At 37.6% G+C, this 17,520-nt stretch overlaps 1 protein-coding gene across 2 annotated transcripts in view; it reads right to left on the bottom strand.

Annotated features, from left to right (window-relative positions):
• Nucleotides 1–2,733: 2,733 nt before the first annotated feature.
• PLXND1 (plexin D1) overlaps nt 2,734–17,520 on the bottom strand; it is an 817,829-nt gene continuing 803,042 nt past the window's right edge. For both annotated transcript variants that reach the window (XM_044078628.1, XM_044078629.1), the window contains exons 35-36: nt 11,614–11,688; nt 2,734–3,422 (exon numbers count right to left, since the gene is read on the bottom strand). In XM_044078628.1, coding sequence (XP_043934563.1) covers nt 3,306–3,422; nt 11,614–11,688 — 192 coding nt within the window. In that variant the 3' untranslated portion in view covers nt 2,734–3,305. The remainder of the gene's footprint in view (nt 3,423–11,613; nt 11,689–17,520) is intronic.

Raw genomic sequence — 17,520 nt, 5'->3', positions numbered from 1 at the left:
AGATTTTACTTTTAATGGAGAACAAGCTCATTCCTGGGGATGCTTGTTTCCTTTTTCTTATCGGCGGTTTTGCTTTTGAGGCTGTTAATTCTGAAAATCTCATTTAACATTATTATTTTTTAAAGCAAAGAATAACAGGGGTGGACATCGTTGATGAATATAATGGTATTTTGCCCTGTGTGTGTACATTTTGGAGAACATTTCAATCAAAATGTTTACAAATGCCAGAGTTTCTATGGTGGTAAAACATTTGCACAAAGGCTCTGAAATAAATATTAATTTGGGCAGAGTAGGAAGACTATTGGCTCATAAAGCATTAATAATTTACTCCTATAATCTTGCAACATTTTTTATACACAGATTTCATTGTACTGGCCCTCACTGGGTTAACTTTGATAAGTCACTCATGGTTTATAATGCCTGTGGAATTAAGTTCTGATTTATGATGTACTTGCATTATTTAATTGTGCAGCTGTGAGCAAATGACTGGAGAACATGTGGTGGTCTTTGGTTTGGAAGGTCCCTACTGTAACTCTTTTCCCGATTCTTTGTTGTAGGATGCCATGGTTCTTGCAATGCTTGATTAATGTCACCTTTACGTAGCCCGCTGTGTTTATGTTGAAATTCCCTAGCACTATGCATTCATATTCTTAGGATAGAGCAACACTTGGACTGATTTTTGACTTATACTGAAGGTTCATTCAAGTTAGGATGTAAATTAGGGTCATTGTGACTGACAAAAGTAGGGGTGTGTGGACATTTTTGGTGGTTAGGTACCGCTACTGCTTTTAAAGCTAAGCAAGGTGGCACAAATTCAGACAAGAAAAAAAAAATACTCAGAGCGACGTAGGTAGATGAAGATCCTCTGTGTTCACTGAAATTTCTTCTGCTCCAAATCAGAAAGTAAGTAATGAGTGTCTGCAGCTTATTATATACATTTCAGAGTCCTGACTCAGCATTTATTTGATGCATGCATCCTGCAGTGAAGGTATTACAAGTTCCGTTCATTTAATTTATCTTTCTGACATAACCAGTCAGCCATACACTTCAGAAAGTAGGGAAAAGAGGCTATTACAGCAAGCAAGCCACCCTATAATGCATCTGTGTAGATGTTGTCAGTTAGAGTCCAACTGCTCATCCGAAAAAAAAAGGCTCTCCCTATGATTGGGAGGAAGGGGGCAGATGTAATGACAGATGGCCATACCAGTCTGACCTGCAGTTGTGAGACTGACACATTTGCTGGTCTGTGTTGAAAATGGCCCAGTGAATGATGTGCAAGTTATGTAGTCAAAACATCAGTACAATGTCTGGCAGTTAGGATTAAGGTTGTGAACTGTTAACAAGCTACTTCCTGTTGTACAGGGTTTGCCTACTGTGTGACCTTGAGCAAGTCACTTAACCAGACAGTGCTTTGGGGCAAATGAGAATTTCGGATAGACTCCTTAATGCTTTCCTGGACTGCATATTTAGTAACTACCTATAAATCAGTCACTCTATGAACTTATGAACCAGTGTGTTGTGCAATATCATTAGAGCCAGATTTTGACTGGATGCAGACAAAGATGTGACTCACCCATTCCTTTTTACATAGACTAGGCATCTGATAACTTTTATGGAAGCTTTATATATTTTTCCACATAATAAAAAAAGATTTTACTAGTGTTAGTTTATTTTTTTTTTTTTGGGGGGGGTTAGATGGGGTGAAGTCCAGTACCACCAGCTGCTTCTGACTGGCCCTACACTCTTCTTTTATCCCTCCTGCCCTATTAGGCAGTGGAAGAAAATATGAAAAATTGTGATGCACTGAATGTATGCATGTCTGTCGTTTCCTTCACTCCTACAGAGAGAGAGTGTATGTGTGTGCGTGTGTGTGTGTGTGGCAAATGTATAGAATATTTGTATTCAAAAACAGTCATGTTTCTCCATTTAATGATGTGAAAAACATCAGTTGTTATTTCACAGCTGTTCTGTAACCACACTGATCTATCTTTTGGTGTAGTTACCAAAATGTGATGGAGACTTACCTGTTTTTACCTCCCAGATGACGTACAGTGCACTTGAGTGATAAAAGTAGCCATTACCTAATTTGTGGTACCTGCTTCAAAACAATTTAAAGTAAGATCTGCCATCTGCAAATGGAGAGTCATACTACAAATACACTGGTTCTTAGACACGGCATAATGTATCTTATCTTTCAGGTGCTGTTTATTTTCCAGGATGTCCCAAATACCACTTCTGTATTTTAGTCTCTGAAAATATGCTTTCCTGGCAAACAGTGGAACTGCAACCACGATTTATCAAATGGTAATGCTACAAAGTGTCTATTCCTTAGAAAATGCTTTATACTGTCATTTGTTCTTCAGCTTCATAAAGGAATATCATTAATTTTGTGGAAATGTTCAGAGCAATGCCCAGTTTTGAATCATGGCCCCAACTTTTAAGCTACTTTTTATAAATGCAATCTTGGGTATCACCTAACATTTGTATGGTACTACATTGGGACAGAACGGCTAGGCATGAAATGACCTCCAGGCCAATAGCCTAGTAATCTCCTATGATTTTATGATATCTGGAGGTATGTGGTTGTTTAAAACTATGAGTTACTGTACACACTCTTTTAGCATAACATAAACAAAAAATAATTAATAAATTATAAACAAGAACCCATATGTATTAATTTCTCATCAAAATGTGTTTTTAACAGTAAGTAAAATGAAAGGCCACACAGTCATGTACTATTTACAATATGAATGTATTTGATATTCTGCTCAGATTCCAGTGCACGTAACATAACTCCCTGCAGATCCAACAGGGTCATGGCCCTGTGGGATTATATTGCCTTTGGCCCTAAGACTTAAAAACAGTACACATGGAAAATACTGAATCTTGAATACTGAAAAAATACATTTTCTTTTAAAAATAAAAAATCAAATACATTATCTCTTTCTTAATATGTACTAAGTCAAATAGTTCTTTAACTGAAGCTGTGCCAATACATCTCCATGTTCACATAAATCTCTTGCAGTAACTAGTGCAAACACTGTCCTTTTAAACTCCGCAAAGAATAACGAACAGTTCTGTAAAAAATGCAATGGACCCGCCATCCTTCCACTTCCTTATAATGTAATTCTGTTTAGTCCTGCAATTCACAGCATGTTCCCTTAAATATCCTCTTCTTGGTTCTAGAAGAAGACCTTTTCTTGGTATAAAACTTTAAATAAAGATCCATAGGTAGGTGATTTTCACAATAAGCAGTGCAGTGATACTTTCTGTAATGTTCAACAAGTTTCTTGCAGCATTTCGTTTCAGGCTTCACTGCAGCATTCATAAATATTGTCCTCCATGAGTGCAAAGACCTGCTCAAATTTGTGCTGTAGTTGAGTTCGTTTGGTTGTGGCATTTGCTTCCAGAGCATTCCCAATCTGCCAGGAGACAAAAAAAAAAAATCAGATAGTTTCTTTTTACATACTGATGTCTTACAACTCTTTGTAAAGAATATGGGCTATCTGCCAATACACCTGCATAATCTGAATGAATATTTACTGCAGGTTACAGTACATTAAGCATGTACAAATACTGCACTGTACAGAATTCAATTTAGTGTGTAAAACTGATAAAATGGTAGCATTTAATGTGGAAATATGTGTAAATAACTGAAGTCTTTGCAATTCACTCACCCAGAATTTACTAAACAAGATTGTTTTAATTATATAAACCTAAGTGAACAATCCTAAAGCACATAAACTCTTGCTTGCCACATCTGCCACCGTAACACATAGAATATAAATCAGATTTTATTGAATGGTACAATTCACTTTCATTTATACATTAAAATCATGTAATGTGTTCTGAGGGACAGATCTCATTATCTGTACAGTTTATTTAATTAAAAAGTGCAAGGCATCAGGTTTGTCCACATGTTCAGGCTGTTAGCATGTGTAATGTGTTCTGAGGGACAGATCTCATTATCTGTACAGTTTATTTAATTAAAAAGTGCAAGGCATCAGGTTTGTCTACATGTTCAGGCTGTTAGCATGTCCTAAAGTTTTTAATTGCTGGCTCATTGTCTCTCTCTCTCTTCTGGAAATAAAACAGACTTAAAAGCATTGCACCTGTTTAATTTAGCCATGCAGATTAAAGCTTCTTTTCCTGTAATCTTTGAGAAGCAAGCAATGACAGTATTTAAAATGTACAGCAAGATATAAAGGTATAGTGGATATAAAAAGTGTACACACTCCTGTTAAAATGCCAGGTTTTTTGTGATATAAAAAAACGAGTCCACAATAAATCATTTCAAAACTTTTTCCACCTTTAATGTGAACTACATCCTGTACAATTCAATTGAAAAATAAATCTGTTAGGGGAAAAATATAAAAAAAATAAAAAAAGTACAATAAGCTGATTGTGTAAGTGTGCACACCCTTAAACTAATACTTTGTTGAAGTACCTTTTGATTTAATTACAGCATTCAGTTTTCTTGGGTACACACCTGCCATCAATTAAAGAGACTCTGATTAACCCCAAATAAAGTTCAGCTGTCCTAGTAGGATTTTCCTGACATTTATTCAGTTGCCTGCTACAGCAAAAGCCATGGTTCACAGAGAACTTACAAAGCATCAAAGGGATCTCGTTGAAAGGTATCGGTCAGGAGAAGGGTACAAAATTTCCACAGCATTGGATATACCATGGAACACAGCGAAGACAGTCATCAAAAACTGGAGAAAATATGGGACAACACAGACATTGCAAAAGACTGGACGTCCTTCCAAACTTGATGAAAAGACAAGATGAAAACTGTTCAGGGAGGCTGCCAAGAGACCTACAGCAACATTGAATGAGCTGCAGGAATTTCTGGCAATTTCTGGTTGTGTACTACATGTGACAACTATCTTCCATACGTCTGGACTATGGGCCTTTTCTTACACAGAAAAACATCCAGGCCTGGCTAAAATTTGCAAAACAATACATCATCTCCCAAAAACATGTGGAAAGATGTGTTATGGTCTGATGAGACCAAGGTTGAACTTTTTGGCCACAATTCCAAAAGGTACTTTTGGCGTAAAAACAACACTTCACATCACCAAAAGAACCCCATCCCCACAGTGAAGCATGGTGGTGGCAGTATCATGCTTTGGGGTTGCTTTTCTTCAGTTGGAACTGGGGCTTTAGTCAAGTTGGAGGGAATTATGAACAGTAGTTGGAGGGAATTATGAACAGTTCCAAATACCAGTCACTTTTGGCCCAAAACCTTCAGGAGTCTGCTAAAAAGCTGACGATGAAGAGGAATTTCACCTTTCAACATGACAATGACCCCAAGTATACATCCAAATCAACAAAAGAATGGTTTCACCAGAAGAAAATTAAAGTTTTAGAATGGCCCAGACCTAAATCCAATAGAAAATCTGTGGGGTGACCTGAAGAGGGCTGTGCACAAGAGATGCCTTCGCAATCTGACAAATTTTGAGTGATTTTGCGGTTTAGTGTTTGCGATTTTTTCGGTTGGACTATTATACTTTCGTAGAACATGGTCTTCAATCGCGTAATAGTGAACAGATTTAACAGATGGTACGGTAGAGCTGACCTAAATGTATATACATTTTAGGCATTAACTGTTACAATACTTTCTTCAAATGCGTAATAGTGGGATATAGGAAATTCACCCTGGGGATCACTTCTGTGGCTCTGCTCGACAGTGGCACAGGAAAATGATTTTCTTGGGTGGCGAAAGCCAGGGTACCTTTTGGCTAGGCTTATATAGGCCTTAGGGTCAATAGCCTAGTACCTACCTACCTATGAACCTATGAAGAGTGGGCAAATATTGCCAAGTCAAGATGTGCCATGCTGATAGACTCCTATTCAAGAAGACTGAATGTTGTAATTAAATCAAAAGGTGCTTCAACAAAGTATTAGTTTAAGGGTGTGCACACTTATGCGTACGTTTTTTATTTTTTATATTTTTTCCCCTAACCAATTAGTTTGTTTTTCAATTGAATTGTACAGATTATAGGTCATATTAAAGGTGGGAAAAGTTTTGAAATGATTTATTGTGGTCTCATTTTTTTATATCGCAAAAACCTGGCATTTTAACAGGAGTGTGTGCACTTTTTATATCCACTGTACTCATAACTACAGGCCAATGTAATTAGAAGTAACCTGTTAACGTATGTTCTGGTTTCCTGGGATGATCTTCACCATTTGTTTCTAGTACTGTGTACTAAGCTAAAGACGTAGAAGACATACTCATAAGTAAGCAATCATTACTCAAAATGCAGACCATTACAAGCCTGGCCAATAGTCCATATTAAAATGTTAATTCCAGCCTCCTCCATTGAGGACAATGCAAAATAGACCAGTGAATAAATTGAGGCTGCCCATCCAATTATTTAGGTTTACCTTAAAATGGCAAGTGTGTTACTGTGCTTGACATGTACTGTAAGCTTGTTCCAGAGGTGAAGGTCAATTTAAGATAGGAGTCTGTCATGCCAATGTGGCTTATTTATCTGTTGCTGATGACTTAAGTCTTGTAAATGTTATTTGAGAAAACATTTGTGATGATGATTTAGTTCCTTTAAATGTATATTTGGGGAACTATTTGTTCTGCAAAGGAACAGAAAATTAAAGAGAACTGGATCTTTTATGACTAAGAAGGCTAGGCACAGGCTCCCATGGAAGAGTCAATAAGAAACTGAGTAGAGAAAGAGGGCTGCCAGTCTGTCCTGATAACTACGACTTTTGATGCTACAGATCTTTTTAATTAGGAAAGAGAACTGAAAGAAAATGTTGAGGCATTACAAGATGCCTTAGCTGTTATCGCTATATACCCCCCAAAATGCCAGATGATAGAGGGTGGTCCCCTCCTAGGTTATAGCTAATAAGAGGACCTACACCTGAATAGGTAATCATTTTTGAGTCACTGTGACTGTCAAGGCCTGTGACAGTGTCTTAGGCAAGGTAGATAATTGACCTAAACTCTTAATTCAATAAGAGATACTCATATGAAGACTTCAGTACAGTCCCTGTATACTGAGGACAACATGTTAACAACCTTGGACAGTGTAAGTCACCACAGTTTGCTGTAAGACAGTATGAACAGCTTACTGATCTCTAATATATTCCTAGCATTTATCTCTACAGTCAGTAGAACACCATATGACTTTGAAGGGTCACCATCATGTGGGGCTGCTGGTATGTGGGCTATTTTTTGTTTCTATAGAAAGGAAGAGGGAGCTGCAGCAACACCTCAAATGATATGGATTATATACCAAAGGGTATATCTTCTAATGCTTTTTCCCCTTGTCTAAGGAACTTGGCAGTGACTTGTGCGTTTTCTTAGACTTTTTTTTTCTTTCCTGCAAGGGAGTCCTGTATTGTCTTCTCTAAGTGGTGACTGGTTTTGATGAAGTACTGGCACATGGTACAGGTCTTTGAGTTCTTATGTATATCCAGGCAGAACAGGAATAGAGTTGCTGGTTCTCCTTAGCAATTTTCTGACCACATGTGCAAGATTTGTACCAGTGATCTCTACATCTCAGATGAAAGGAATCTAACAGCCTTTATTTATTTGTTTTATGTATTTAGAGAAAACAGCCAAACTGAACTAGGTTAGCTCTAACCCAAGTTAGCAACACAATCAGTGGTAAAGAACTGAGGAAGGATGATGCTATCTCAACAGTAACAGTAGGATGGATGCAGGAAGACGGACGCCTACCAGGTAGCTACCGACTGGTGGAGGTTTCCTGATGGAAAAAAAAGTGATTGCCGAGAATGAAGTGATAGAGACTGTCCTGGGTTTGCTTTAAGAGTTTTCATGCAGCTTGAAGTGTCTGTACCACTATTTAGGGACAGATGCTGCAGGAAGTCGAACCATATCTGTCTACACAAAAGGGATCTATAAAAATAATCCCGGGGCTATCTGCATGCACTTTGTGAAATACTTGCTGAATGACAGGGAACATAAGAAGGTACAGTAGAGCTTCCATGTCCTTTTGAGGGATGGTTCATCTATTGGGATAAAGGTTGGTACAGATTTCCTTCAACAATTCCCTATTTCTCCCTCAGACTTCAATTTCATGCTTCTGCTGTGAAAAAAAATTATATATAATGAATTAATATTTATACATTTATCCTGCCTGAATAAAATATGCATATCTCTGTGCTGTCGTTGTGTTAAAATTAGAGTGGGGTACTTAAACTGCAGCATAATACTGAATGTTCTGTTGATGTATCTGAGCTAAACATACTGTAAATACTATATAGTGTGTGTACTATGTTGATCAGGTATATAGTTCTGAGTGTTATGTCATACATGTTTATTGTTAGCTCATGTAGGTTTATGTAATGTGCAGCTTTTCTTCCTGTGTCTCTATTAAAATTGGGCTTTACCTAATCTGATCTTCATAGTCAAAGGCAAATAATTAAATGTGTTTGCAAATGTTTTCTACATATTAATAAAATTAGGGTCCACGTATTGGAGATGGGCATGAGTTTTCTTACCTTCTAGTATATTAGTACTGCTGTATTCTTAAGTTATTTTTGTTCTTACATCAGCTTTCATATCTCAGGAGTGTGCACACAGTCTTTGTAAGTCTTAAAAGTGTTTGCCCTCTTGTTAGGCACCAAACTTATTATCCAATTATTTCAGTTTGTTTTGAATTGTGCTGTATATGTATTTTATCAGCATTTTACTTTGTTTTGAACTGTTTTTATATATGTAATATATTACAGTCCTAATTACTTCAGAAATATCTTTGCAATTAATGCATATAATTTACTAATGCATTTGTTTTGGAGTAATGTAATGTTTTATCTATATTAAGATTTTGTTCTGAGTTGTTGCTGAAAAGGGTGTTGTATCCGTACACCAACCATGTTAACAAATAAATACATAAAAAAATGATCTTAAGAGTGTTTCAGCCAGTAAACAGTCAAGAGGCTCTTAATCTGTCTTTTGAACATACCTTCAGTAGTGGAAAATACCTTTTTGACAAATGTTTAGTAACAGTAAGAAAAAAAAATGCTAGCTCCTCCAGTAAAGCTTGGGATGAATGGTGAGAAAGAACTAAAGCAGAATATGTGGGGCCTTCCACAGACCATTCAGCAGTAATCTGTAAAGGCAGAAAGACTGCAAAGAAATTGGGCCATTTATGTTGTCCTTTAAGACTCATTCCCAGAGAAGCATTGTCTGCTGGTAAAATATTAAAATAAATTAATAAAGTAAGGGCCTATAGACTCAATGTAGATCTTCAGGTCCATGTCTGAGAGAACAAATGTTGGTTATGCACTGTTGTCTATGTACCATTAAGGGATGCCCAGCTTTTTATTCCACAAAGCGTAAGAAATATTGCTAAAGTATCATCAAGGTACAAACGTGTCTTTGAATAAAAATGGAATGGAAATGTTATCCATTTCTCTGTGGATGGATTGAAAGCAAATAACTAAACAGAGTGGTTTAGAAAGCAGATAACTAAACAGAGTGGTTTAGAAAGCAGATAACTAAACAGAGTGGTTCAGAATAAAAACACAGAACCTTAAGCATGAACTTTGAATTAGTCATTTGTAGAAATACATTCATGACCTCCCTTGTGTCCTGACAATATTGACAAAAAGTTTTAGCTTATGTTCATTGATTACACTTGCCAGTTAATATTTTTTTAAACAAATATCCTTACTGTAATAGCAGGCATTCACGGCTCATCCTTGTGTCCATACCTCTCAACTGTCCTGACTTTTGCAGAATGTCCAGATTTTTTAATCATATTTTTGGTCTGTTCCTCATAAAATTTGTGGATTTTGGGTAAATCACTGAGAATTGAAGTCAGCAAATAATGACTGGCATTTGAGTTGTAGGCTACATATCCTTCAGAAAATGCAAAGTAACACAAAACATGTTACTCTAGCAATGTTATAAGTTGATAAGGGCAATATTGAAACTCTGTTCCTAATACGGGCCTTTGTCCCACCCCAATTATTTAGGCTTTGTTCAGATGTCTTGCATTAAGAGGTTCAGAGCCATTAAAAGGTTCAGAGCCATGCTTGTGTGACATCTTGCAGGTCTTTCTGCTTCTCTTCAGATGACGAAGTCTTTAAGGATGAAGATCTGTGTAGCAGTCTGACATATCTTGTTTAGTGGTGAATGTCTGACTGTAGCTGCAGTAGTTTTATGGAATATGCCTTATGACTTAGTACTTGAAGCACCTGCTTTGTGGTGTTCTCTGAGCAAAATAATATGCACTTACTTCATCAGCCAGCAAAACATTATTTTATCTGTCATCTAAACTGAAATATTGATCCCTTGCATAAAAAAAAAAATTGGGCTGGAATAATGTTCTTTGTGCTGTCTTTATGCTGAATTAACCTTCAGAGAACTGAGTCTCTTGTCACCATGGATGGACTGGTCTGTGAAATACACCAATATAGTTATAGACTGGTTAATGTGAATGAATGGAACCACTTTCTGCAAGAGAGATTTACTGGTATTGAGCACACATTTCTGTCTTTGTTAAAACATCTAATACATATTAATATAAGAATCTGCAAATCAATAACTAATCTGGCTAATACAAGAACCAAAAAGAAAGCTGTTATCCAAGTAAATTATCTCTGCCTCATGGAGAAGCATAAAATAGAGCTGTGTAAAGTTTAATATTATGGGCTAGAAATGGGGCTTTCATTTGAGCCACTGAAACAGTAAGGATGTGTGTGAATCCAGACATAATGGAAAGGTATGTATAGATTTGACAGACATCAGAGAAGCTGACAAGACTTGACCATTTATTTGAACAGTTGAGTTGAGCCATGAGACAAATACTGGTACTAGCCACTTGTGTTTGTTGTTACAGATTAGGACAAATGGGAACAAATGCAGAGAGGGCAAGTCATGTTATTTTCGGATCTGTAGCATGCTTCAGCTTTGTGGTGGCTTCGAAGTGAGATATCCCATCATGCTTTAGTGTTACTGCTGATCCTCTACAGAATCTTGTGTAACGTTGTAAACATTCTCACTACAGTCCTTCACCCATCCTACTATAGCTGGTGTAGGCACTGTGCTTTGGTAGTCAGCCATCTTGCAGTCTTCTCAAACAGTCTGTGGCGGTGTCCCCTGTGGTACTTTGTCTGCACGGTGCACCCTGTGGTACTTTGCACGGTGCACCATCACTTGTGGCTCACACTGCACTTGCTTGCTCATTCTGCATTCAGCATCTGTGAGCTGTCTTACTATCTTTTTATGTTTTACTGCTGTTAGCTCTGCCTGTAGTTCATCCATCCTGGTTTTGTTCTCTTATGCCCTTCTCTGCAACTACACACTTGGCTTGCAACAATAGCACACAATGTATCTGCTGGGCTATTCCAACATTCTCTGTCTTTGCCTTATTAGCCAGTGTACTGTTTGCTTAATCAATGTCTCCCTCACTTACTGCATCTAAATTCATATCTAATCTATCTATTGATAATCTTTTGCTCCAAAGTGATCTATCTATTGATAATCTTTTGCTCCAAAGTGTACATTTTTATCAGTGGATGAACATTAACAACACAGTTAAAATGGAAAAAAATGGGAGTAATAATTTCAAACTTTCTGCCCCCCCCAAAAAAACAAAACAAAAAACAACATACCTGACTGCGATACTTCTTGGCATATTTATATGTTTCTGTTATGGCAAAATTTGTATTAAACTCATTTCTGTATTTCTGTGAATAAAAGAAATGAAGAAGCATTGTACTTTTCCTTATACATTACAATTAAAAATACACAAACACATCCAAAATGCATTGTAAACAAAACTAACTCATGCTTATCCAAAAGAAACCCAGTATGTGATCCCATTGACTACATTACAGCAAAGTTTATGAGGAAGCCCATCATTCTATCACAAAGTAAGTGCGTACATGGTACGTGGTGATTTTTGCTACCTTACAGATTGTAGTACCATAGCAAACATGATCTGGTTAGAAGACAGGAGGATGCATACCAAATTAACATGAATCTTCCCATATAGTCTCACCCTGATTCATAACATCTTACATCTACTACATATTTAAAAAGATTAAATACGTTACAGAGAGAAGTCAATGCGTACATGACACCACCATGTGAATTCAGTCAGTCTACACAGAAAGAGGAAGAAGGGAGAGAGCGACGCTAGGAAAAAGGGGAAGGTGGAAAGAGAAAATGTACTGTATTGTGGCACATGGGTACATATTGAAAGAAACAGGGATAAATAAAATCATGGGGTACTACCAATTTACCAGAACTGAGATTTGATCTTAAGGAACTTAAAACTGCAGTTCCCTTCAAAGCTTCTGTCACATAGCAATTACCTAAATTAGCTACACTGTAAACCTGGTGATCTGTTTTATACTTTAGGCAGATGGGAGCCTTGTGAAGCCTCCATTCACAGAAGATATGTGTAAGATAGAAACCTATCATACCACCATATCTTTAACAACACACCGAAAGCAAATCCTTATTATTCATGTGACCATCCTCTCTGTAGGTTGGCCCCACCCTACAGAGTTCAGCACGATGGTTCCAGAGTGCAGACTTCAACATCTGTCCACCCTGGGCTAGCAATCCAATTTTACAACTTTTGCCTCTGAGAGGGAAATACGTTTGATGGCTAACATTACCTTGTTTCAGTCAATGTGCAGGTATGACAAGGGATCTGGGAAAGCCATGAGCTTCCAGCTATTCAACCTGAAGGATGGAGAGACTTGTTGGGTCAAGATGCTCTCAAGGATCTGCATTCCTGTTAAGAACATACTGAGCATACTTTTTTCCAAGTCAGACTTGGCTTGAAATTATACATTTGACTAAGTTCCTAGCATTTACACTAAGTAGTATGTTGGAAACTTGCTAGCAAGTCCTAAGGACCTGCTTTGCAGAAGTCAGCCTGGGATTTCAGCAGAATATTAGATTACATAATGTCTGATAATGGTGTGTAGACTACAGAAGTTAGCCTGGGATTTCAGCAGAATATCAGAATATATAATGTCTGATAATGGTGTGTAGACTACAGAAGTCAGCCTGGGATTTCAGCAGAATATCAGAATATATAATGTCTGATAATGGTGTGTAGACTACAGAAGTCAGCCTGGGATTTCAGCAGAATATCAGCATATGTAATGTCTGATAATGGTGTGTAGCCTACAGAAGTCAGCCTGGGATTTCAGCAGAATATCAGACTACGTAATGTCTGATAATGGTGTGTAGACTATAGAAGTCAGCCTGGGATTTCAGCAGAATACCAGACTGTGTAATATCTGATAATGCTGTGTAGACTACAGAAGTTAGCCTGGGATTTCAGCAGAATATCAGACTGCGTTATGTCTGATAATGGTGTGTAGACTACAGAAGTCAGCCTGGGATTTCAGCAGAATATGAGACTGTGTAATGTCTGATAATGGCGTGTAGCCTAGACCAGAAAGCTTCAAGAGCTGTTTAACAACTCACTGAATAAGGCCAACTCAAAATCCATGTCAAATGCAAGAAAACATTTTAGAAAAAAAAATACATAAAATACAAATGCTATGGTGGGGGGGGGGGGTGAGGATCTTTTCACCTCTACTTTTGCACTTGTGATTAACTCCAAGATCAGTACATTTAGGGGGGTGGCAGTGTTCTGTTCGCAGGAATTTCAACCAGCAAATCCACAGATTTGTGAATCCACCAATTGTTCATTATCTCACTCCTACTTATTAAAAACCTGTACAGACACCAGCTGCAAAAGCTTGTACCACAGCCTAGACCATTTTCCACATGCAGACTTCAGCACTACATCGGCAGAAGCTTGAATGGGTGAACACTAAAGGTTTCAGGATAACAGGTTAATCCCAGCCCCAAACTAGGTTTCCCTGTGCAGGAAACCTATGTAATATCCTTAGTAGAAAGATATGGACCACATTGTCACTGAGCCACGGCAGTAGATGAAAGGCAGACATGAACCTTAACAGTGCTGTAGTCATATAACACCATTTTTACAAATTGTAACAAATAAGAGGCCTCTCCAAGTCTTAGAATATTCTACTACTATGAGAAGAGTATTTTGTTAGGGAAACTGTCTATAAAACTGTGTTTCAGGGTAGCTGCATAGTATTTGTATAGCCTAGAGAATTATTTGATAATGTTCTGTAGTGACAAAAATATCACTGCTGTGTTAAAACAATTTGGTTCTATCCAGTGCTGATTCCTTGGTACTCCAGGATGAAAGTGTCTAAGCATAATGTCCATACTGTGCCAGTGCAAAGCATTATGAATAACTTTATGAGGTCTGCGTGACGCTGTGCAACAATGCCAAAACGTATTTTATGTCTGCTTACCTAAAACCTGTTCCCAGAGCTGTTGTAAAACCTGCACCAGATAAGGTCTTTATAACTAAAGAAACGTTCACTACTGGTAATACTCCACTAACAAGCACATAAGAGAGGCTAAGCTTCAAACAAGGAGAGTACATAGCCATAAACACCCGATGGCCATACCTCTCAACTGTCCAGATTTTCACCTCATATTTCTGGCCTGTTCCTTATAAAATTTGTGGTTTTCAGAACTTTGTGGCAAATCAGTTAGGACTGAATTTACTAAATAATGACAGGTATTTGTGTTTCAGACTTCATATCCCTCAGAAAAATGCATGATACCACCCTAAGTTTGTAACAGCAATATTAAAAATGTTCCCATATTTTTGAGGTCCCCCCCCATTATTTTTGGGTTTGTCCAGATGTTTCGTGCTTAGATGTTGACAGCAATGTCAGTGCCCTGGATAAGCAGGAAGGATGCCAAATCCCTTATGAGCTGACCAGTGGATATAGTAGCTGCTTTTCATGCGGTCAGTATAACTTGTGAAACTGCCTATAACATGAAAAAAACATGGGTATGGCTGTTAGTTAAGCAGTCAAGAATGTTAGCTCACAGCACCGAAGTTAACAAGAAACCAGCTATCTCAGTGTTGCATGTTCCACAGACTCAGAAGTGCCTGAGGTGTTGTCAGGGATAGTTCCAGAAGCATATAGTGCTAAATTCACTTTCTAGCATTAAGTTTATTTGTGCTAGTGAGCATGTATTACAATCATTCTTTGACAGTTCACCCCTCTTTGGAAAAACATCCTCTCAATGATAGGGAATGTAGGGAAGCTGTAGGTAAACCTCCCTGTGTTAGAGAGAGACTGTACCTAATTCACCAGTCTAGGTCTTGTTTTGAACAAAACATAGATAGTTGCATCTACCAAAAGTTTCAACCTTTCATGAAGACATCCACTAAAACCAAGCTGAGACTTATTCAGTCACAGGTTTCTGACCCTGACCTGTTCAGTAGGTCTCTTAAATTATGCATGCCTGAAATAGATTATAGATGTGCACTATGTGAAATAAGTCATGTAACATCACTCATTCCCAAATGGGCATGACCACGTAAACTTCAATTTGTTGCTGTAAAACATTAATAACCACGTTTTTAATGTCTAGCTAAAGATGTCTCATCCTTTGAGAACAGAGAAAAAAGAAACATTTTAGAGAACTTTGTAAATTTAAGAATACTTCTATGGATAGCACGCAAGCAACATAAAATGGATGTCTGGCCTCAGAGAGGTCCATCTTTAGCCAAAGTCTTAGATGGCATATTGGAAGAAAGGGCATAACTTTCTAAAGGTTGACTGTGTTTACAGCAAAATCAGTCCATCATAGCTAAAAGTTAGACAGGCTTCTTTCATAGAAAGGCTTCCTCTGTGAAAATAATCAGAGATAACCTTCCACATAGTTTCATTAATTACATTGCTGAATGCAAATTGAATGACTAGATAGCTACATAATACGACCCAGTCATCTTCTCCAGATAGGCATATTAAAGCATCCAATAAATCCATCTTGCAAGTTACTTAAGGGATGAATACATACCACAAAAATGTAACTTAGAAATGTTAAATGTCAAGAAATATATGTCCCCAATTAGCAGTTTGTTACTTTTCTTATATTTTTATTATGAAAAATTTTTTTTTATCTTGGTAAAACAAAATACAACAGCTGAGAAAGGCATTTTTTTATGTTTGATTTCCCACCTACATTAATATACTCGATATTAAATGGTATGCTTAGTAAATGTATTCTGTTAAACATATTTTGTTCTTTACAGCATATTGCTAATCACAAAATGCTCCATCCATGTTAGAAGTAGTAAATTCCTTCTACTTAAGTACCCACACTGTACGCAACTGCAATGTTGAAACACATTTTGGGGGTATGCTGTTAATTTTACCAGTGAAGGTCAACTACTACACTGATAATTTGCACCTACTGAGCTGTTTATGCCTCTTAAAACAGTGGCTGACATCTGTTTGTTTATGACTTTATTTTAAGAATATTGAAAGTGACGGGTCTGTGCTTGTCACTTATGTGTCTCTCAGTCACATACTGAGGACTCCCAAGTTTAAAAGATGCTTGCCATGATGAATCTAAACAGATACCACTCTGAGGCCCTGAAGCTCACTCGGGTAAATATATCTTCCAGATAGTTCTGAAAATGAGATAGGCAACTTGAAATCCACTTTTCAGTTTTATTACTGAACTACCTCCCTGCACATGGGGAGTACTATGTGCCACCCTACTTATTAATATAAAATATTACAAGGCTGTCCACGTGATTTAGGAAAGTACCTTTCTTCAGAACAGGAAGAAAATCTTGCAGAGCCACATACAATGCATATTGTCCTCTATACTTTGTTTCAGAGTAGATCAGCTATACTTGTGTCCTCAGATACTCAATGAGTTTTCCACCCAGTAAAAGGGGAAGGAAATCCTTTTGCACAGCTGAAGTGGCAACAGCCATTCCAGCTAATGATTGGTCATGGTCATGCAAGGAGTGAGAATGTTTGCACCACTGGAAGTGGCAAGACCATTGCATGTCTCTCATGGGAACCTTGAACCGAAAAAAGCATGTGTCTGTGCAACATGAGAACCTTACCAAAGCAATTGCTATACTTGTCAGCATTAAATATCATAAGCCTTGCAGGATGTACTGAGTTGGCAGTGCTCTTCTAGCATAAAAACCTAAACTGTGCCCACTGCATCATAAAGTTAAGCTTGTGTGCAATACTTGTATTATAAAATTAGTGCATTCTGCCTACAGCAGCATAACCTAAACTGTGCCATGAATTAAAGTCTCCAGATTTCTGGACTAAAATGGAAGGTCAGACTATTTGTCTTCCTTCTGTTCCCAGCCTCTTAGCACTTGTTATCCTTAGGCAGTGTAGCAACTGCCTATTTCTCACAGATAATGATCCTTTTCTAGGTACAAGTCAGTCCATTTGTGAGAGATGCAAATATTTAACTAACATGGAGGCCTCAATCTCACATAAAAACAGTGTAAGCAACACACACTTCCACATAATTCTGTACTAGCCCACACAAGAATATCTTATGCTGAGTTTGTAAAGTAATCCTTGCCAGGTCTCAGTGAAAAATCTAACAGAAACCCCCCAAGACAATTACAATAAAGTGTTTTCATGATCTAAATTATCTCAAATCCAGTATCC

Source organism: Protopterus annectens, chromosome 7.part1, assembly GCF_019279795.1.
Source record: "Protopterus annectens isolate FY-2018-M chromosome 7.part1, PAN1.0, whole genome shotgun sequence".
Lineage (NCBI taxonomy): Eukaryota > Metazoa > Chordata > Ceratodontiformes > Protopteridae > Protopterus > Protopterus annectens.
Note: the sequence above shows the minus strand (reverse complement) of the source record. Positions and strands in the feature narration are given on the sequence as shown.